Source organism: Xylocopa sonorina, chromosome 4 (assembly GCF_050948175.1).
Source record: "Xylocopa sonorina isolate GNS202 chromosome 4, iyXylSono1_principal, whole genome shotgun sequence".
Taxonomy (NCBI): domain Eukaryota; kingdom Metazoa; phylum Arthropoda; class Insecta; order Hymenoptera; family Apidae; genus Xylocopa; species Xylocopa sonorina.
The window spans coordinates 3,998,838-4,018,826 of NC_135196.1; the positions used below are offsets into that span (position 1 = coordinate 3,998,838).

Consider the following 19,989-nt stretch of genomic DNA (forward strand, 5'->3'; position numbering starts at 1 on the left):
ACACATCTATAAACTTTACCAACTATATTACAATTAGTGTGATCGATAAGTGTTGACGATGCGAAACATTATACATTACTTCATTCTTATGCTCCCACGCACAAAAAGAAACATCGATCCATATTTTATTTTGGTTAAATTGTTTCATGCATAGTTATTTTATACAAAATAAGTGTTATGTAATATACTTTATCATACGAAATGTTTGCAAATTTTTACACGTGTATGTATAGATTTGTGATATTAAAATCTCTATCTATGCGTATACGTATACGTGGACACGTGTACATGCGCGCGTGCGCGCGCACGCAAGTATATATATATATACGTATATTGCGTTGCCACGTGCGTTCAGAAGAACATCTGAAACGTATACAGTCACTAGAAAATTATACTGTTGTACAATTCATGTTATCGAAGACTAACCTGTAACAAATAAGATCACAGTGAACGTAGGGAAATTTAAAGGAATAAACCACGACATAATCTTGTAACAGGTATACATAGTTATCTCTAAATCTATCAGAATTGCTAACTTTTCGAACACAGAACACCACGCACGGTATTGTACATATATATGTATAAAGTTGGTTTAGAAAACATAAATTTAAATAATGCCTGTAACCGCGAAAAGGATGTTGACATTCGCGATGCTTGTGTTAAATTTTATAAGCACACAGTGACTGAAGTAAATAACAGTCGGATGAGTAAATGTAAAAAGGGATATTCTAGAATTTGAAAATAATCAAGCGACTGTTACAGTGATACAAATCTTGTTCATTGTTACGAAAGTTAATTTGACAGTAATATGGCTGGCAATTTTTGGCAAAGTTCACATCAGTAAGATATTACAAAGCTTCACTTTTGTTTGAGAATTTCACTTGATAAAATAATTAACTGTATATTGTACATTTACAATTAAATGATTATTATATATTTAATTTATCTTTCGTATTTAGTCAACAATGGCTTCTAGATAAACAGGACTTAGTGCGAGAACGGCAACACGATCTCTCGATTTTTACAGAGGAAGAATATCAAAAGTTATTCATCTTTTTTTCGAATTGTAAGCTAATCGTCCGATCATCAAACAATTAATCGAAAATGTCAGTGTGACTTAATATCGTCAAGATTAGGGAATTGTTTTGCCATGAATCTAATGTAACTGTATTTGTATCATTTCTATACATAGCATGTTTACTATTTGTTTACCGAATGACTTTAATAAATATCTTCTGTATTTTTCAGTAATACAAGTGTTGGGTGAACAGTTGAAATTGAGACAACAAGTTATAGCTACAGCAACTGTTTATTTTAAAAGATTTTACGCTCGCAATAGTTTAAAATGTATAGATCCTTTATTATTAGCACCTACGTCAGTTTTTCTAGCTTCGAAGGTAGAAGAATTTGGCGTTATTTCTCATAATAGATTAATTGCAGCTTGTCAGGCAGTAGGTATGTATGCTTTAGGATAGAAAAATTATCTAATAGATAAGGTGAAAAATTAATCGAGAGGCGAGAGTATAAACATATATTAATTCATCCTATCATTTCAGTAAAAAATAAATTCAATTATGCTTATTCACAAGAATTTCCTTATCGTGGAAGTCATATTTCAGAATGTGAATTTTATCTTTTGGAACACCTAGATTGTTGTTTAATAGTATACCAACCATATCGACCATTATTAACTCTTATCCAAGATGTGGGACCAGATGAACAATTGCTAACGCTTGCCTGGCGTATAATTAATGATAGTTTACGTACGGATGTATGTTTATTATATCCGCCATACCAAATAGCCATTGGTAAGAAAGTGTAAAATTATATACTATCAATAAGTCAAGTATAACAGTATTGAGATACAATTAATCAAGAGTTAAAATAATTCATATATTAAAATATTCAAACAAAAATAATTAGGATAAATAAAATTGCAAGATATATAAATATTATATAGATGAAATTAATTGTAGGATGTTTACAAATAGCTTGCGTTATACTGCAAAAAGATTTGAAATCATGGTTTGCTGAATTAAACGCTGATATGGAAAAAATTCAAGAAATTGCACGTTATATTATTAACTTATATGAATTGTGGAAAACGTATGATGAGAAAAAAGAGATTCAAGGTTTGTTATCGAAAATGCCAAAACCTACACCATCACCACCACAGCACTGACAGCAAGCTCTTATATCATCTAACATTTGGGACTGATATTTTACAACACAAGTGAACATTTCTACTTTTGTAGAATATGTTTAAGTGCATTTAACACTAGATTTTGTTAAATGTATTGTTTATGAATTGATTTATTTTTGTAATTGAATGTTCAGTTTTATATTTACATCGTATTTTTGCCATAAATTCTTTTAATCAACATTGTGTAACAAATAAAAATTGCGAAATATCTTATATATTTTGTGTAATTCATATAAAATTAAAAAAAAATGACTTTTATTAAAGTACAAAGTATAAACATTATTATTTCAAAATTATAAATATTGATCTATAGATGATTAGGGCAAATTGTAGATACATAATAAAAATAAAAAATTACTTTACTTTTTATCATAAAAATATTTATTCACTTAATTTAACGAAAAATTATTAAGAGAATTATTAGTTTCTATATGACAATGATAGAATTTCCTCATTTTAACACAATTTGGAATGTAAATAAGTAAATAATTAATACGAATTGATACAAACTAGAGATATTTATTCCTTGTGTTTAATGATTCATTCTCTTCATAGAGTTTTTCATTTATGTTCGAATTTATAATATACGTACTGCTTTCTTGGTATATGACATTATATTTAGTAATGTCACTTATCTTACAGAGATATTAAAATTGAAAAAATACATTATAATTGTTGAAATTTTACTAGAGATTGTTTGTAGATTATGATCACATTCAGTCACATTTTTAACTATTTTTTTTTTAACTGCACTAATTGGAATTTTTAGAATAGCGCTTCCAGAACTTTTTTACATCGTCATGGCCTGCTTTTGTAACTACCATAGTTCGTTTTCTATAAAAATAAAATATTAAATAATATAATTTTTTTAAATATTTAAATTTTAAAATATATAGGAATAAAAGAATCTGACTAAACCTTTCGCTTTGCCAAATTAATAGTCCAGCAGAAAGAGCATGATCCCTGAGCACTTCAAAATCAGTTTGCGAAAGAAACTGACTGTACAGAACACCTTCGCTAAATACAAATCTATTTCTTTCATTCTCCCACAACTTAATTTGATCTACTATAGTGGGAGGTAAAACTGGAGGACCTGCCTCTATCATTTTACTGTGAGCGTGTTGCTGCAAATAACTGTTAATATAGCAATGTGCAAATTAACTGTTTTCTTCTATACCTTGGTATGTTACACGTGTAAAAGTTAGTTTGAAAAACATACCCTACGATTTGCGTAGCGGTGATTCCACTTTTTAAGGCTTGACGTACGGAATCTCTCGTTAATATTGACACAACTAAATTTGGAAACCTATAAAAAAAAATGTTCAACAATTTCATACCACTGTTATTTGACACAAAGGTATTAATTTTTTAAAACAGACCTATATAACATTTCACAAAACAAGCCAAGTAAGGCAACTTGTAAATTTGAATTTGTGTAAGCATATACCCTGTAATTTGTTTCAACAACAATATAACCCTCTTTTTCTGGATCTCTAGATAATGGTTTATTTTGTCCAGTTGCAATATTTAATGCTAATCTTGTAGGATAAAACCTAGAAAAAAAAAATATATATATATATGTATTGCATGAAAGATTAGTTAATCACTTCAAATAATCAAATTCATTTTAATAATAGTATACAGAGTGTACTATGAGTGATGGTACAACCAGACAACAATTCATTCAACAATAAAAAATGAATTGAAAATATAGAATAAAATGGAAATGCTGCTTTCAAAAAAATTGAGATGAAATTAAATATACAATTTGTTATCTTCAGCTTACATTATAATTATTTTATATACTAAAATTCTAACATGAAGTTATAACAATTAAAATCAATTAAATTCATAAGAAATAAATACGTGTCAATATAGTGTCAATGTCTATCTATAAATAGGATATGCCAACATCTACACAGAACATGTTCCATTGGAAGTTAGCCAAAAAGATTTCAGTTTACATTTTTTCAATTTATTTTTATATACTCTTGCCTGGTTTTACCTTCCATCTCAAGAGATATCCAGCATTACATTTTACCTTCCAGCTTTACGTTTTCGTTGATATACAAGACCAAATTCTCTTAAATGTTGTAAGAATGTTAACAGACCCTCGGACATTCCTTCGGTACTATAATCTTTACCGAGTGTTGAGAAATTTAGTTGAAACAGGAAAGTAAGGCACTCAACTAGATCAAGACCCCTTGCTTCTATTGTATCTAAATATTGTAAAATAAAATACCAAACCTACAACATGTTTAATACAATTTTATAAAACAGATATAATGCATGTATCGTATATATTTGTATACTGGATATATAGATACCTGCGATGCAGTTTCCAATAATAAAAATTGAAAACCCGCTTGAGTGATAACTGGACTCCCATCAGCTTCATCTCGTTTCATCAATCCAGCATGCAAAAGAATTCTAACAGCATCAGCAGATATACCTGCAACATTGTGTAGTAGAAATTTGTAAAAAACTGATTGCTTATATTATAGGAAATGCGTAGATAGAATTTATACTTAATTTAATCAGAATAGATTACCTTCTTGTTGCTGGGACCCAACCATATAATGCAAAACGCACTCCCACCTTTCTAATGCGTACGAATCTAAAAATGCAACATCTCTAGGTTTACTATCGGTTTCTAATTGATTGGACATCGTCCACGGTTTTCCGCCACCCAAGAGAACAATTTTTAAGTTCTTCTTGAACGTGGTGTTTAGAATCCAGCCAGGCAAACCACCCGGTATCGACGCTTCCTTCCATACAAACAATTCGTTCAATATCGAAACTACCTTCTGATGCTCCTCGAAGTGAAGTTTTGAACACCAAGAAGCAATAACCGCTTGAGGTACTGGTTGTTCAACAAACAACAACCGCATAACATAATGTTTCGCTATTACCGGCAATTCGCGGAACACTGCCAAACAAATTGGCGGATTGTGATACAATTTATTTAATATTTCCGGTGGACGTGACTTCAAATACTCTTGAAGATTTTTGCATTGCAGTCCGGTGGGGCGTAACAAATTCTTGCCACTTATCGCATTTGACATTGTCTTTTATATTTAACAAACGATTACACATGTAACATTAAGTTCTAATTTATTGTCGACAACGCGAAACGCTTTATTTGTGTTTCAATCTCTCTATACGGATAACAACATAAATTACCTCAATAAATCACACGAACAGTGGTATGCTTTAGTAAATGTTACATTTTATACGATTATTATTAAATTGACACTCGCAATCTCATACTTTCTCCTCGTTAATTAAACGCACTCGCGGTGCTAACCATAAACTTTCGAATACACTTTATATCATCACCTACAAAACATAGGAAAGATGCACGAGTTCAGTTTACTTTCTTTTAATCTTATTGGTGTGTTAGAAACATAAGCAATTAGTCTCGTTTATCCTGGATTCAATGCTACAAGAGTATATGTTCGAATTCGCCAGAGAGCCTGAAAATATTTATTAAATTAGAAACAAATTTGGCAAGGGAATAATATTGCAATTGCATTTACTTCTTGTATTTAAAAACTTGTTGAATTATAGTAAAGTGGTGTTCCATAGATTGCCAGTACTGTTTCGAAATAGAAATGTTAGTGCGTTTGTCAGCTTAATATTGGTACATAGTATTAAATAGCAAGTAAATAGATCTCACCCATGCAACGATACAGCAAGCACTGTTTACGTTAACCTTTATAAGAGTATGATTTTGTAACATTATAAAAAAGAGAAAATGTATTCGATATGTAAAAATACTCATCCGGCTACAGGAGTAGAGCATGCGATAACTTGCTATTTCTTTAATCGTTCAGAGAAATGTCTTGTCGTGGCCGGCGCAAATATTATAAGAGTGTTTCGTTTAATCCCAGACGTGGACATAACAAAAAAAGAAAAGTACACGGGTACGTTTAATTAATTAACAGTTATTCGAAATTTATGAGAGAAACAAGTTAAATTGGATGGCTGATTGTGAAACTAAGACGTTTCTTTTTTATAGAAATGCGTCCACCGAAAATGAAACTGGAATGTTTATCCCAATATACTTTGCATGGTAACGTAATGTCGATGCAAGCTGTAACTCTTGTCGGATCTCAAAGGGATTCTCTTCTGTTAAGTTTCCGTGATGCAAAGTTATCAGTCGTTGAATACGATCAAGACACACACGACCTGAGAACAGTATCTCTGCATTATTTTGAGGAAGAAGAAATACGGGTAAATATTAGTCTGTATCTAAGAGATAAAAAAATTGTATTTCGGTTTTATACATGTATATCAAACTCGAAAAATTATACAATTTAAGCTTATGATATATCGAAGAAACTTTTAACTTAATATTGGCAAAATCTTGGGTATATGATCTTAAGCATATACTTTTATTTAATAACATTGAGAATAATCAAATCTTTTATTTAATAACATTTGAGAATAATCAAAGTACTGTCATTCATTATAGGATGGATGGACAAATCATCACCATATTCCTATAGTTAGAGTTGATCCTGAGGGTAGGTGTGCAGTGATGTTAATATATGGTAGAAAATTGGTTGTACTACCTTTCAAAAAGGACCCAAGTCTTGATGATGGAGATTTATTGGATAACACAAAAACATCATCTAATAAAACACCTATATTATCATCGTATATGATTGTACTAAAATGTTTAGAAGAGAAAATGGACAATATAATAGATTTACAATTTTTACATGGTTATTACGAACCAACGTTACTAATATTATATGAACCAGTGAGAACATTCTCTGGGTAAGTATATTTTATTTATTTTGATCTTTAGCTATGAGTGTGCTTATTAAAATTAGTAACATGTTTTTAAACGGATATTTTCTGTCCTTATAAATTTTTAAAGAATCTTGTGTTAAATAACAGAATATTATATGAAATTCTAGACGCATTGCAGTTCGACAAGATACTTCTGCTATGGTTGCAATATCATTAAATATTCAACAAAGAGTACACCCTATAATTTGGTCTGTATCAAATTTGCCATTTGACTGTTATCAAGCAGTACCAGTGAAAAAACCACTTGGTGGAACCTTAATCATGGCAGTTAACTCTTTGATTTATTTAAATCAAAGTATACCACCTTATGGAGTATCTTTAAATAGTTTAGCAGAAACCAGTACAAATTTTCCATTAAGTTAGTATTATATCATATTCTTGAAAGGTATTGACTAAAATATATGTTTAACTAATTTAATAATCTTTTTGTACTTGTAGAACCACAAGAAGGAGTTAAAATAAGTTTAGAAGGTTCTCAAGTTGCATTTATATCCTCAGATCGTTTAGTCATTTCATTAAAAAGTGGAGAATTGTATGTGTTGTCTTTATTTGCGGATAGTATGCGTTCAGTGAGAGGTTTCCATTTCGATAAAGCTGCTGCTAGTGTTCTAACGTCATGTGTGAGCATAATATAATTATATGTAAAACATTTCTCTTATATCTCTTATATATCTAAAATATGTAGAGAGAATTTAATATAAAATTTTCAGGTGTGCATGTGTGAAGATAATTATTTGTTTTTGGGATCACGTCTTGGTAATTCACTGCTATTAAGGTTCACTGAAAAAGAACCAGAACATTTACAGAATACAAATGAAAATGAAATAATACTTGAAGAAAATGAAACTGAAGAGACTCCAGCAAAAAAAATAAAACACGATTTTATAGGAGATTGGATGGCATCTGATGTATTAGATATAAAAGATCCAGAAGAATTAGAAGTATATGGAAGTGAAACACATACTTCTATACAAATCACATCATATATATTTGAAGTATTTTTATATATTATGTAATAAACACAAAAGCGTGAAAAATAAGACATTTGTTATGGCATATTCTCAAATTCTTATAGGTATGTGATAGTTTATTAAATATTGGACCATGCGGTAATATATCTATGGGTGAACCAGCTTTCCTATCAGAGGAATTTTCACATAGTCAAGACCCTGATGTTGAACTTGTTACAACTTCTGGGTATGGTAAAAATGGTGCACTCTGTGTTCTTCAACGTTCTATTCGACCTCAAGTAACTATATTTTGGATTATTTAAATATTTGATAAGTGATTAAAATTAGAACATTTTGAATATGATATAATAAGAATATTATTTGATCTTAAAACAGGTAGTAACTACGTTTGAATTACCAGGGTGTGAAGATATGTGGACTGTGATTGGTGCATTGAATAACGATGAACAAGTAAGACCCGAGTCAGAAGGAAGTCACGCTTTTTTGATTTTAAGTCAGGAAGATTCAACAATGGTATTATATATTTTACGTAAATATTACGCTTTCAGAATTTTGTCTTAAAATATAAACTCACCCTCGTTCCAATATTCTATCTTTAATTGCGGTTGAGAATCCTTTTTAATATCGTGCAATTTGTTTAGATATTACAAACTGGTCAAGAAATTAACGAAGTGGATCAAAGTGGATTTAGTACACAAGGTAGTACAGTGTTTGCTGGAAATCTTGGTGCAAATAGATACATTGTTCAAGTTACCCAAATGGGTGTTCGTCTTTTACAAGGAATTGAACAAGTACATAGAATACTGTTATCAACATTTCTATATATAATTAAATATAAATTTTAGTGTAGATATGTGTATATCATAATTACAGATTCAACACATGCCTATCGATCTTGGCTGTCCGATTGTACATGCAAGTTGTGCAGATCCTTATGTGACACTACTTTCTGAAGATGGACAAGTTATGTTACTGACTCTTAGGGAAGGACGCGGAACTGCAAGATTACATGCTCAAACAGCTAATTTATTATTTGTACGTTTATAATAAAAACAAATATATTATTGTTTGCTATTATATTTGTAATTAACTTTACATAGTATTTAATTAACTTTATTATTTCATTCAAATTACAGCGTCCTCAAATAGAAGCACTATGTGCTTATAGAGATGTTAGCGGAATATTTACAACACAATTACCTGAGAATGTGGAAGATGAAGTGCCTGAAGAAGAACATAATGTAGAAGAACCGCCTATTGTTGGCAATATTGACAATGAAGATGATTTATTGTATGGTGATGCACCAGCTTTCCAAATGCCTGTGTTGTCGCATACTAAATCGTCCGAAGCAACATCTAAAAGGACTCCTTGGTAAAACTTGTCAATTTAAAATAACTTTTAAGGAACAAAAATATAATTTAATACATTTACTCCTTAAAAAAATTATCTCATGAATTTAATCTAACAATATGTCAGACTCATGTTCATTTTTTTCTAATGGAATTTAAGATTTAAATATATTCTTCACAGGTGGCAGAAACATTTACAAGAAATAAAACCAACATACTGGTTATTAGTGTACAGAGATAGTGGAACGTTAGAAATTTATTCACTCCCCGATTTACGCTTGTCCTATCTTATTCGTAATTTTGGCTATGGACAATATGTATTACACGATAGTATGGAATCTACAACTCTTCAAACAACACCTGTTAATGAAATTCCAAATCCTGACATGCAGGTATTGTAATACATCGAGTAACTTTAATATTCATTTACGATCGATTAATATAGTAAAATAATGTTAATGGGTTAATTAATGTATTATTTAGGTACGTGAAATTTTAATGGTAGCGTTGGGCCATCACGGAAACAGACCGATGCTTTTAGTACGACTTGATTCTGAGCTTCAAATTTATCAAGCATATAAGTATCCGAAAGGTCATTTGAAATTAAGATTTAAAAAATTGGATCACAATATAATACCAGGACACTTAAAGTATACACTTTCTTTTTCTTGAGTTCTAACGTTTTAAGCTTTATTGTTTTTAATCATCAATGTACTTTATAGGCCGAAACTCAGGAACGAAGATATGCCTGTTATGAGTGAAACTCGACATTGTATGATGCGTTATTTTAGTAATATCGCTGGATACAATGGTGTGTTTATTTGTAGTGATTATCCTCATTGGATATTTCTCACAGGACGTGGCGAACTACGTACCCATCCGATGGGTATTGACGGACCTGTTACCTCGTTTGCACCGTTCAATAATATAAATTGTCCGCAAGGATTTCTCTATTTCAATAGAAAGGTACCATTATATGCATTCACAATGAAGAGATTATGAAAGAAACTGAATCAAATTGTATATTGCAGTTTTATAACGAAATAGAAAAATAGTAATCATTTCTTCTATAAAAATCGATTGTTTTTACGACAAATTAACTATATTTATGATATATTTGTGACTGTTATAGTCACTTTATAATTATCGGAATTAATTTAGGTTCTAATTACTATCCTTTTTTTAAATGATTCATTTTTAGGAAGAATTGAGGATATGTGTTTTACCAACCCATTTATCCTACGACGCACCATGGCCTGTTAGGAAAGTACCATTACGTTGTACACCGCATTTTGTTACATATCATCTCGAAAGTAAAACATACTGCGTTATAACGAGTATAGCTGAACCGCTAAAAAGTTATTATAGATTTAATGGTGAAGATAAGGTAATCTTTAAGCTAATCTTTACAGAAGCAGTAATAATAATGTTTTTGTTGCTAATTACTTTTTTATAGGAATTCACAGAAGAAGAACGACCAGAAAGATTTATTTACCCTTCACAAGAACAATTCTCGATAGTATTGTTTTCACCCGTGTCGTGGGAAACTATTCCCAACACTAAAATTGAACTTGATCAATGGGAACATGTTACTTGTTTAAAAAACGTTTCTTTAGCTTACGAAGGCACGCGATCTGGTTTAAAGGGTTACATAGTATTAGGAACAAATTACAACTATGGCGAAGATATTACAAGTAGAGGGAGGGTAAATTTCATTTTTGCACATTGGATTTAGTTGAATATGTTGAATTTCACTTTACCATTAGATTTTTTCATTTTATAGATACTTATATTTGATATAATCGAAGTTGTACCTGAGCCTGGCCAACCATTAACGAAAAATAGATTCAAACAAATTTATGCCAAAGAACAAAAAGGCCCAATAACTGCCATCACACAAGTATCTGGTTTTCTAGTCTCAGCAGTTGGTCAAAAAATTTACATTTGGCAATTGAAGGATAATGATCTTGTCGGAGTTGCTTTCATAGATACACAAATATACATTCATCAAATGTTAAGCATTAAAAGTTTGATTTTAATAGCTGATGTATATAAGTCTATTAGTCTATTAAGGTTTCAAGAAGAATACAGAACATTATCTCTTGTCAGTAGAGTAAGTAAAGTTCTCTCATAATTTTATGCTTTTCTAATAAGCAAGTTGTTGGTTTTAAATTTCAAGACTTATTATAAAGAGAATATTTTAACATTAAATTTGTTTAGGATTTCAGACCAGCTGAAGTTTACACTATTGAATATTTAATTGATAATTCCAACTTAGGATTTCTCGTGGCTGATGGTGAAAGTAATGTAGCTTTATTTATGTATCAACCAGAATCACGAGAAAGTCTTGGAGGGCAAAAATTAATCAGGAAAGCTGATTTTCATTTAGGTCAAAAAGTAAATACGTTCTTTCGTATAAGATGCAGAGTTTCAGATCCTGCGAACGATAAAAAACATTTTTGTGGTGCCGATAAAAGGCACGTTACTATGTATGGTGAGTTTAATTCTTTTTAAGACTATAAACTCGGTTATCCTTTTGATTATGTAACAACATTTTACACCGCATTTTTAAATATTCATAACTTTCTTGCTTATTATTAGTTACAATCATATGTGTATGATTATTGTAGATAAAATATACAAAAATCATGTATTTTTAAGTATTGCATAAATTGTAATTGAAGTACTTGGAAAGATACTAAGTTGTGGTTCTTTATATCACTATACACTCGGTCATTCTAAGATATTCTTAAACATTATAGCAATGATCTTTTTTTTATGTTCCATAGTTCTTGATTATTAAAATAGTTTTTGACTTGTTTATTTCGTAAAAGCTATTTCTTATTTTGGCTTTATTTGTATACAGTAAATTTTGCTTCTATTGAAGTATATTGATTTTTTCTGTTTGCTATATAAAATGTTATAACACAACTACATGCGAAATTGGATAAAACGCGACTACTGAAGCATTATGCATTCAACTAAATTCCAATTCATATTTTATTAGCGTCACTTGACGGCAGTCTTGGCTACATTTTACCCGTACCAGAAAAAACTTATAGAAGATTACTTATGTTACAAAATGTTCTAGTAACGCACATTTGTCACATCGCTGGCTTAAATCCCAAAGCATATCGGTAATTGTCATATTAGAAAAGATAATTTATTAAGATTCAACTATATTATATTCATTGTAATTCATTACTTTTTTTTCTTTTAGTACTTACAAAAGCTACATTCGAACTCAGGGTAATCCTGCGAGAGGTATTATCGATGGTGATTTAGTTTGGCGTTATCTCTATTTGCCTAACAATGAAAAAATAGATGTAGCAAAGAAAATCGGAACACGTGTACAAGAAATAATAGAAGACCTTACCGAAATAGATCGACAAACAGCGCATTTTTAAATTAGTATCTTTTGATCACTCTGAAGAAGAAACATATTTTGAAAACATTTTTATCCATTTCTTAAATAGCAAGGCATTTAGTCAATAAAATATTTTTTCTATCGTAAACAACTATTTTTCACACGCGTAAAAAATGTACACTTATATCTGTATGTTTTTAGATTTTTAAGTATCTGATGAACATAGTTAACATTTTGGAGAATATAAGTACAGACCAAACATAAGTAATATGAATATATATGTATATGAAGTAAATAGGATGAATTTTGTACAGACGAAGAATGTATTGTTGATTTTTTAATTTGCTAAATTCACGAGTTATTTTCTATCACGGAAACGTATATATTAATTTAAGAAATAAATTTTAACGAAGTTTGGAATATATATTTAAAATATCGTCTATATTTCTATGAATCATTAGACTTTTAAAACAAATTTTAATTAAGATTTATAATACAATGGAATCGTTACACAGAGTATCCCGATTTCAACCGTCATTAAGTCGAGTATCTATTAGACAAAGCATTATGGCAAAACGATTAACAAGAATTAGTCAATCCGTACGAAGTATGTATCACTTAATACAAATCAAAAATTTTATTAATAGACAAAACGAAGGTGATTTATATTGCACATATAAAAGTATAAATTATTTTTTTAAAAATTTCATGACAATTACATTTATAATATACTAATGATTTAGTAGAATTTATATTTTCATCATATTTTTTAACTCTTCCTCTATTCTCTCTCTCTTTCTCTCTTTCTCTCATTTATGTATATATAATATTTATGTATATATTTGCTTCTGTGTATTGATCAAACAAGTATAGACATAGTTGAATTCATTGGCAATAAGTCATACATACTGATTATATACCTATTAACATACACAGATATTAAGAAACAATAAGTAAGATATATATTTTATTTTCAATGTTAACATATATTTACATATTTAATATACTATTATATTCTCCATATATTTTCCATACATTTTCCATACAACATGAGAATAGAATACATGACAATAAAATATTATATCACTTAACTGTTACTATGTTAATTTAAATCGCATTACTAGCTTGTGGTTTAATTTTACGTCATACATTTTAATGAAGAGTTTTCTATATTTTCATACTTAATAATTGTAATTTGCGCATAGTGGCAGCATTAGAATCAACATTATTGGAAAAGAGACTTTGCGAAGTATTTAATGTATTTGATACTGCAAAAAACGATGAGATAGATGTTAGAGATTTGGGTACTATTATTAGGGCACTAGGATGTGTTGTTACTGAAGCAGAATTGCAAGAAATACAAGTTCAAGTGGAAAATGTAGCAAACAACTGTGTACCATTAAACAAATTTCTGGAATACATGTCTAAGGCTATTAATGAACGCAAGTAAGTTGCTTAAAATATTTATACTGTACTGAAAGACATAATTATAACGGTCCCGTTTTTATGTAATTCTATTTCCATATAAAATTTGTTTGTATTATTTAGATATAAACCAGCGGAACCAGAAGATTTATTAAAGGCATTCCAATTACTAGATCCTGAGAATCGAGGATATATTATGCGTGACGATTTAGAAAAAGCAATGATGCAAATTGGGGAACCATTTTCAAAGGAAGAAATAGAAAATATGATGGCTATTGCATGTGACCCAGAAACAAAAAAAATCAATTACGAGCATTATATTAATTTACTGCTTGTATGTATTATTACAAAAGTTAGTTTAATTCAAAAAATATATTAGTGGTCCATTCCATAGGCACTTTCGGTACTTTAATCAAAGGTTTTCTATATATTTACTTATTACTTAAATAATCACGTAGATTATTGGTTAAAACAGTTGAACAAAATAATACGATTTTCTATCATTTTTTTTACTACCTTTGAATTGAAAATAAAAGTAGGCAGGTAGCTATAAATCTCAGTATGATATGAAAATGGCATAACAAAGATTAAATTACATAGAAATTGTTTTTATATACTATTCACAGGTAAAGATACCTGATGAAATCAATTTATATTCCATTGTTGATGCAATGGATGCTGCTAAATTAGAAGCCCAGCCTAAGAAACGTAGATTGGAAAGTCTTCTTATGACCTATCAGATGTCATGACACTTGCTTGAACATAACTTTATAGTAATAATTTTAATAAAAAAAAAACAATCAATGAAGGGTACATGTATATATGTTAGTATTTTAATAGTTGCAAAAATATTAAAAATATTTATTATATCTTTTTTATAAAATATATTGGTACAGGTCGTTCAACTTCACTTATATATATATTTATCAAACATATTGCATTATTATATATTACTTCAAGCGTTTAAAAATTCAAATTTTACAGCTTAGAAAAAATTGGTGGATCACCCTTAGTAATTTGTGCCCCAGCAGCATTTACAAAGTCTTCACTTTGAAGCATAATCTGATTGTGCATAGCCTGTTTATAAAAATGAAATATAGATATTTAAAGAAACAATTATATTATTGCAGATAGAAAAATATTGAGGCTTACAATGTGATCCAGACTCTCTTGGACGGAATGATCTCTGGAATAAATTAAACTTAATTTTGAACCTTGTACTGCAACTGGACTTTTACTTGCTATTTCTTCTGCAAGTATCATTGAAGTCTTCATTAAACTAGAAAATTAAAAATATATCTTTAAATAAAAAAATTAAATAAAAATAAAAATAAGAAATATTTGAAATCTATCATTTTACATAAGACACAAAATTATGTTTTCTTTACCTTTCTTGATTGTCAAGTAGACGACTTACAAAACCCTGTTGTAGAGCTTCAGCAGCTGTGAACTTCCTTCCAGTATATACAAGTTCCCTAACTAGACTATCGGAGCCTATAATTTTTGGGAATCTTTGCAATGTACCAACATCAGCTGCCATGCCTATATCTACTTCTTTTATTGTAAACCATGCATCTGCAGAACAATAACGAATATCTGCTGTAGATACCATATCTACACCACCTCCAATACATGCACCATGTATAGCTGCAATCACCGGCTTTGGACACTAGAAAATGATTTTAAAAAAAGGTATTTATAGTAAACAATGTATATAAGAAGAAGTTTCATTTTATTTTCAATCAGAAATTAGCATTTTTAATAAAAATCGTAAAATAAAGAACCTTTTCTATTGCACTAATGCTCTCTTGGTAGTCTTTTATTTTTAAATGCAAAATTTTACACTTCCGTGCAATATCTTCATGTTCTGCTAATTCTCTACCCATGTTCATTATATCACTTCCATCGATACCTACGGAAATCATTTGATATTAAATTTAAAAAGCAAATGAATTGTGTATATGAAAGATATAATATAATAGATATTATACCTGAACAAAATGCTTTACCAGAACCTGAAAGAATTATCACTCTACATTCTGGGTCTACGGCTAATTCATTGAAGCAAACCTTGCATTCTCTATACGATCATTAAAACAAACATATTTAATCAAATATAATATGAATGAAAATGTAAGATATACATACTTCCACATAGCATCATTTAGGGCATTATATTTTTCTGGCCTATTTAGCTGTACTAAATATATAAATTCTTTTGGCACTGATACTTTTAACGTCTTATATTTATCAATATTTTTAATATTAGAGAAATTCATTCTACTATGGTGCTGAATCCCTGAAAACATATTAAGATAATACTTGCATACAAAATTTAGGAGATAACAAAGAAAATAAATCCTTACTTGCTTTTACGTTGTTCAACAAAAAACGTATCGTATTCGAGAGCATAGCAATAAAATAATATGCTCTAGAAGAACTAAAGGTCTGAATGAGTTGCAATTAATTATTTCTATATTTTATAGTTTTTCAGCTTCAACGCTACGTATACTGTTTGGCATTGCTCGTAGTTATCGGCTGGAAAGCTCGGTTTCGACTTTGGTCAATTTTGCACAATGGTATGCCAACTAATACTTGATACTTATGGATATCATATCTATACCATTTTACTCTCTCCCTATTTTTCATTTAACTTTATTTCATCTATAATCTTATATCTGAAAACAAGATCAATGGCGTCATCTTCATTAAATGTGCTCAAGCTAATCGAAACGCTTCGGACCAGCTTAAAAAGGTAGCGCCAATAATATGATGGCATTTATTAATACTTTATTTAAATAGTTTCGTTTATCTATATATTAATTACAGAATTTTAGAGTACTGTTGATTAAATAAAGAAATTCTTTAATTTTCATTGAGTAGAAAAAGTAAGATAAATTATATCTCCCGCTTTAAAGGTAAGAGAGAGAAGGATATATAAAAGAGCTATAGGAAAGAGTGAGACAGATGTTACTGACCCTTCTCTAGAACCCCTGGCGCCATCTCTGTGAAAAGTGCTCAAACTGGTCGCGCACAATTATCGACAGCGAAGTAAACTACTGAAGAACTACTGGCGCCATCTTTTGAAGAAGCGCTAAAACTGATTTGGCATTAGTTTCAATACTCTCCGCAGAGATGGCGCTAGTAGTTCTTCAGTAGTTCACTTCGCTGTCGATAATTGTGTGCGACCAGTTTGAGCACTTTTCACAGAGATGGCGCCAGGAGTTCCAGAGTAAGGTCAGCATCATCCGTCTTATTCTTTCTTACAGCATCTTTCTCTCTCTTACCTCTAAAGCGGGAAATATAAAATAAATTACAACAAAATTATTAAAATATACATCCCAATAGCACAACTTTGTCACAGTAAGAGCACTGTGATGTCACTTGCCTCGCGTGGCATTATATATTTATTTCCTTTATAAATAATAAGTAATAATGATCTTTTAAATTTAAATTAATGCTGGTTGATAGAAGAAATTTCCTAAGCTTCAATCGTTCTTGGAAATTCCTCCTTTCACCTTCAATTTCGTGGTATCCCTAACAAGGAGAAAACGCACTTTGCAAATAAATACAATTTGAAGTCAGGTACACTTTCTAGTTTTAACTATACTTATTAATTTAACAATTTCTTGTTTAAGAGAACATTGACCTGGTTTAATAAACAGGCTGATGTACTTCGCGATATTATTATAAGTCGTATAGGCATTAAGACGGCGGTGTTTCTGTTTTAAATGTTCTATGTTCGCCACTTCGCGTTCTGACTCATCTCGCTGCCTTACACCGCGGACGATATTAACTATATTGGTTAACTTATTGTATCCTGTTTCTACGTTCTTCTCTTTTGTTTCACAGCACAAATATTACTAATTTTCAAAATTTCGAACATTTGGTTTCGATATATCGGTCATCAAATATCGATAGTACAAGTATCGATATATCGACAAGAAAAATCCATGTTTTCAAACTATCGATACATCTTTGCCATCCTCAATGCTGTCCTAGTCTGACCTGTGAGGTGGTACAGTAGACAAAATGTTGTCGAGATTAAGCTTCCGCAACAGTAAGGATAAGTTTTAAATAATTTAAATGCAATTTACACTTCCTCGCGCAAAATTTCATGCATTATTAATTACATATTTCACTATCGAGTTTATTTCATTACCAAACTCTTACGGAGTATTCTGTTGCCATTATGTAATAATGTCTCGTATCATTTTCATAAAATTTTCTTATTATAAGATAAAATTGTTCACAAAATTTGTTGATTATAATTATAACTTACATAGTATTTTTAAAATAAATGATAAAATAAGGTTTCATTTGACAGTTTGGGTTATGATTGAATATTAATAAAGAATCAATCTTCGATAGTAAATTGATAATTTTCAAGCTTTTTAATATCTCTCTTCCTTTTTAATCATTTTACAGTTCCTTCGCAAGTGAAGGCTGTTGCCACTTGTGGAATTCAGACAAGTGCAATGGTATCCAATGTACCACGTATGAAGCGTCCGGTAGAGGCACCTCCAGTTAGAATGGGATTCATTCCAGAGGAATGGTTTACATTTTTTTATCCTAAAACTGGTGTATCAGGTAAACTGATAATTGCTAATATATATTTTTTTAAATATATTCGTTTAATCGTGTATAAATAACTTTTAATTTTGTATTTAGGTCCATATGTGTTCCTTGGGACTCTTTCAACATATTTACTCTCTAAGGAGTGGTATGTTTTGGAACACGAATTTTTCAATGCAATTTCATTGTTTTCAATCATTATATACGTTTCATATAAATTTGGCCCTCAAATCGGGAAGTATTTAGATAAACAGGTTGATAAATTTGAGGAAGAACTCAACGATAGTAAAAATCAGTGTATTCAAGAATGTCAGGACGCAATTGATTTTATGGAGAAGGAAAAGTGGCGTGCTGAGGGGCAATTGATGATTTTTGATATAAAAAAGCAAAATATATTAATGCAATTGGAAGCCAATTATAGAGAACGATTGGCAACTGTTTACTCAGAGGTAATACTTCTATTTTTTAATACTTTTCATTGTACTTAGTATTTATAAGTGTATTATAAAGTGTTAAGAATGGAAGTGTATTATACAAATATATTATCAAAAAGTAATTAACTCGTTATATTTGTATTTTAACAAAATGATATACAATATATATTTATTTATATTATTGATTATATATTTGTTATATATGTATATATAATCCTTTTGCAGGTAAAGAAACGTCTCGACTACCATGCCCAAATAGATACCATAGAGCGTAGGATTGCTCAGAAACACATGGTACAGTGGATAACAAACAGTGTGTTGAAAGCTATTACACCTGAACAAGAAAAAGCTAATCTTTTGCAATGTATTAAAGATCTTGAAGGTCTTTCTGCCAAAGCTTAAAATTCCATCCTAGCAGTCTCCAATAGTTCTCATTGTAAATGTAATAAAAATATATAAATTCGAAAGCCATTAAAATTAAACTACTGCCTCCATTCATTTATTGTATATACAAGTAATATTTCGAGACAAATAAATGTCATTAAAAATAATATTTAATTACATATTAATAATTTCTTTAAAGTTTATTAAATTTAACCATTTTATAACAACATACAGGGTGCTTCTGTATTCGGTAAATAATATTTAAGAACTAATTCTTAAATTTTTGTCAAGCAATTCTTTCCTGTATGAAAATGTTCGTTTAACTTTTACCACTTGATGTTTTTATGCCACTGATGGTATGCTTCTATGTATGCATATACATATTTACAGAAATCCTCATATTCCAATGTCACTGTGTAACATTATCAATTAATATTATAGGTAGTACAAATGATCTAT

At 29.9% G+C, this 19,989-nt stretch overlaps 6 protein-coding genes across 9 annotated transcripts; 4 read left to right on the forward strand and 2 right to left on the reverse strand.

The window, feature by feature from the left end:
* Positions 1-571: 571 nt before the first annotated feature.
* Cycc (cyclin C) lies at positions 572-2,446 on the forward strand. The gene is made up of 5 exons (XM_076893713.1): positions 572-840; positions 960-1,066; positions 1,249-1,455; positions 1,557-1,808; positions 1,977-2,446. Exons 1-5 carry the CDS (start codon positions 809-811, stop codon positions 2,180-2,182), a joined length of 804 nt encoding a protein of 267 aa, XP_076749828.1. The 5' UTR covers positions 572-808; the 3' UTR covers positions 2,183-2,446.
* Positions 2,447-2,665: 219 nt separating this feature from the next.
* On the reverse strand, positions 2,666-5,542 carry Mrn (general transcription factor IIH subunit 4 marionette). 2 transcript variants are annotated; one of them, XM_076894169.1, is made up of 7 exons: positions 4,755-5,538; positions 4,531-4,655; positions 4,245-4,450; positions 3,583-3,756; positions 3,423-3,509; positions 3,122-3,337; positions 2,666-3,037 (listed from the first exon to the last, which is right to left on the reverse strand). In XM_076894169.1, exons 1-7 carry the CDS (start codon positions 5,266-5,268, stop codon positions 2,956-2,958), a joined length of 1,404 nt encoding a protein of 467 aa, XP_076750284.1. In that variant the 5' UTR covers positions 5,269-5,538; the 3' UTR covers positions 2,666-2,955. The 2 variants fall into 2 exon arrangements, with proteins under 2 accessions (XP_076750284.1, XP_076750285.1); XM_076894170.1 differs by lacking the exon at positions 2,666-3,037 and having other exon boundaries at positions 3,161-3,327; positions 4,755-5,542.
* Positions 5,543-5,907: 365 nt separating this feature from the next.
* On the forward strand, positions 5,908-12,891 carry Cpsf1 (cleavage and polyadenylation specificity factor subunit 1). Of its 2 annotated transcripts, XM_076893640.1 has the most exons (20): positions 5,908-6,129; positions 6,225-6,439; positions 6,681-6,988; positions 7,132-7,382; positions 7,463-7,644; positions 7,735-8,019; positions 8,100-8,273; positions 8,371-8,508; positions 8,637-8,786; positions 8,869-9,030; positions 9,132-9,367; positions 9,527-9,737; positions 9,829-9,995; positions 10,068-10,311; positions 10,547-10,732; positions 10,802-11,050; positions 11,129-11,458; positions 11,566-11,839; positions 12,353-12,482; positions 12,566-12,891. In XM_076893640.1, the coding sequence occupies exons 1-20, from the start codon at positions 5,961-5,963 to the stop codon at positions 12,750-12,752; spliced, it is 4,248 nt and encodes a 1,415-aa protein (XP_076749755.1). In that variant the 5' UTR covers positions 5,908-5,960; the 3' UTR covers positions 12,753-12,891. The 2 variants fall into 2 exon arrangements, with proteins under 2 accessions (XP_076749755.1, XP_076749756.1); XM_076893641.1 differs by lacking the exon at positions 5,908-6,129 and having other exon boundaries at positions 6,329-6,453.
* Positions 12,892-13,147: 256 nt separating this feature from the next.
* Positions 13,148-15,401, forward strand: LOC143422755 (dynein regulatory complex protein 8). 2 transcript variants are annotated; one of them, XM_076893644.1, is made up of 4 exons: positions 13,148-13,319; positions 13,918-14,158; positions 14,261-14,471; positions 15,268-15,401. In XM_076893644.1, exons 1-4 carry the CDS (start codon positions 13,211-13,213, stop codon positions 15,280-15,282), a joined length of 576 nt encoding a protein of 191 aa, XP_076749759.1. In that variant the 5' UTR covers positions 13,148-13,210; the 3' UTR covers positions 15,283-15,401. The 2 variants fall into 2 exon arrangements, with proteins under 2 accessions (XP_076749759.1, XP_076749758.1); XM_076893643.1 differs by lacking the exon at positions 15,268-15,401 and adding an exon at positions 14,764-15,037.
* Positions 15,052-16,604, reverse strand: LOC143422753 (delta(3,5)-Delta(2,4)-dienoyl-CoA isomerase, mitochondrial). The gene is made up of 7 exons (XM_076893642.1): positions 16,504-16,604; positions 16,286-16,436; positions 16,129-16,217; positions 15,922-16,049; positions 15,526-15,806; positions 15,290-15,416; positions 15,052-15,214 (listed from the first exon to the last, which is right to left on the reverse strand). Exons 1-7 carry the CDS (start codon positions 16,547-16,549, stop codon positions 15,116-15,118), a joined length of 921 nt encoding a protein of 306 aa, XP_076749757.1. The 5' UTR covers positions 16,550-16,604; the 3' UTR covers positions 15,052-15,115.
* Positions 16,605-18,088: 1,484 nt separating this feature from the next.
* Positions 18,089-19,628, forward strand: Atpsynb (ATP synthase subunit b, mitochondrial). Its single transcript, XM_076893443.1, has 4 exons — positions 18,089-18,197; positions 18,566-18,727; positions 18,809-19,161; positions 19,372-19,628. The coding sequence occupies exons 1-4, from the start codon at positions 18,170-18,172 to the stop codon at positions 19,546-19,548; spliced, it is 720 nt and encodes a 239-aa protein (XP_076749558.1). The 5' UTR covers positions 18,089-18,169; the 3' UTR covers positions 19,549-19,628.
* The last annotated feature ends 361 nt before the right edge of the window (positions 19,629-19,989 follow it).

Excerpts from the sequence above, each read along its gene's own strand:
- Cycc (XM_076893713.1), top strand. The coding sequence starts at position 809 with ATGGCTGGCAATTTTTGGCAAAGTTCACATCA. Across the intron at positions 841-959 it reads TTTTGGCAAAGTTCACATCA|TCAACAATGGCTTCTAGATA; the intron begins GTAAGATATTAC and ends TTTCGTATTTAG. Across the intron at positions 1,809-1,976 it reads GCCATACCAAATAGCCATTG|GATGTTTACAAATAGCTTGC; the intron begins GTAAGAAAGTGT and ends AATTAATTGTAG.
- Mrn (XM_076894169.1), bottom strand. The coding sequence starts at position 5,268 with ATGTCAAATGCGATAAGTGGCAAGAATTTGTTACGCCCCACCGGACTG. Across the intron at positions 3,757-4,244 it reads CGAAAACGTAAAGCTGGAAG|GTTTTATCCTACAAGATTAG; the intron begins GTAAAATGTAAT and ends TTTTTTTTCTAG. Across the intron at positions 3,038-3,121 it reads TTAATTTGGCAAAGCGAAAG|AAAACGAACTATGGTAGTTA; the intron begins GTTTAGTCAGAT and ends TTATTTTTATAG.
- Cpsf1 (XM_076893640.1), top strand. The coding sequence starts at position 5,961 with ATGTATTCGATATGTAAAAATACTCATCCGGCTACAGGAGTAGAGCAT. Across the intron at positions 6,989-7,131 it reads CCAGTGAGAACATTCTCTGG|ACGCATTGCAGTTCGACAAG; the intron begins GTAAGTATATTT and ends ATGAAATTCTAG. Across the intron at positions 11,459-11,565 it reads CATTATCTCTTGTCAGTAGA|GATTTCAGACCAGCTGAAGT; the intron begins GTAAGTAAAGTT and ends AAATTTGTTTAG.
- LOC143422755 (XM_076893643.1), top strand. The coding sequence starts at position 13,211 with ATGGAATCGTTACACAGAGTATCCCGATTTCAACCGTCATTAAGTCGA. Across the intron at positions 13,320-13,917 it reads AATTAGTCAATCCGTACGAA|TGGCAGCATTAGAATCAACA; the intron begins GTATGTATCACT and ends ATTTGCGCATAG. Across the intron at positions 14,472-14,763 it reads ATTATATTAATTTACTGCTT|GTAAAGATACCTGATGAAAT; the intron begins GTATGTATTATT and ends TACTATTCACAG.
- LOC143422753 (XM_076893642.1), bottom strand. The coding sequence starts at position 16,549 with ATGCTCTCGAATACGATACGTTTTTTGTTGAACAACGTAAAAGCAA. Across the intron at positions 16,437-16,503 it reads GTTGAACAACGTAAAAGCAA|GGATTCAGCACCATAGTAGA; the intron begins GTAAGGATTTAT and ends ATATGTTTTCAG. Across the intron at positions 15,417-15,525 it reads CTACTTGACAATCAAGAAAG|TTTAATGAAGACTTCAATGA; the intron begins GTAAAGAAAACA and ends TTAATTTTCTAG.
- Atpsynb (XM_076893443.1), top strand. The coding sequence starts at position 18,170 with ATGTTGTCGAGATTAAGCTTCCGCAACA. Across the intron at positions 18,728-18,808 it reads TCCTAAAACTGGTGTATCAG|GTCCATATGTGTTCCTTGGG; the intron begins GTAAACTGATAA and ends TTTTGTATTTAG. Across the intron at positions 19,162-19,371 it reads TGGCAACTGTTTACTCAGAG|GTAAAGAAACGTCTCGACTA; the intron begins GTAATACTTCTA and ends ATCCTTTTGCAG.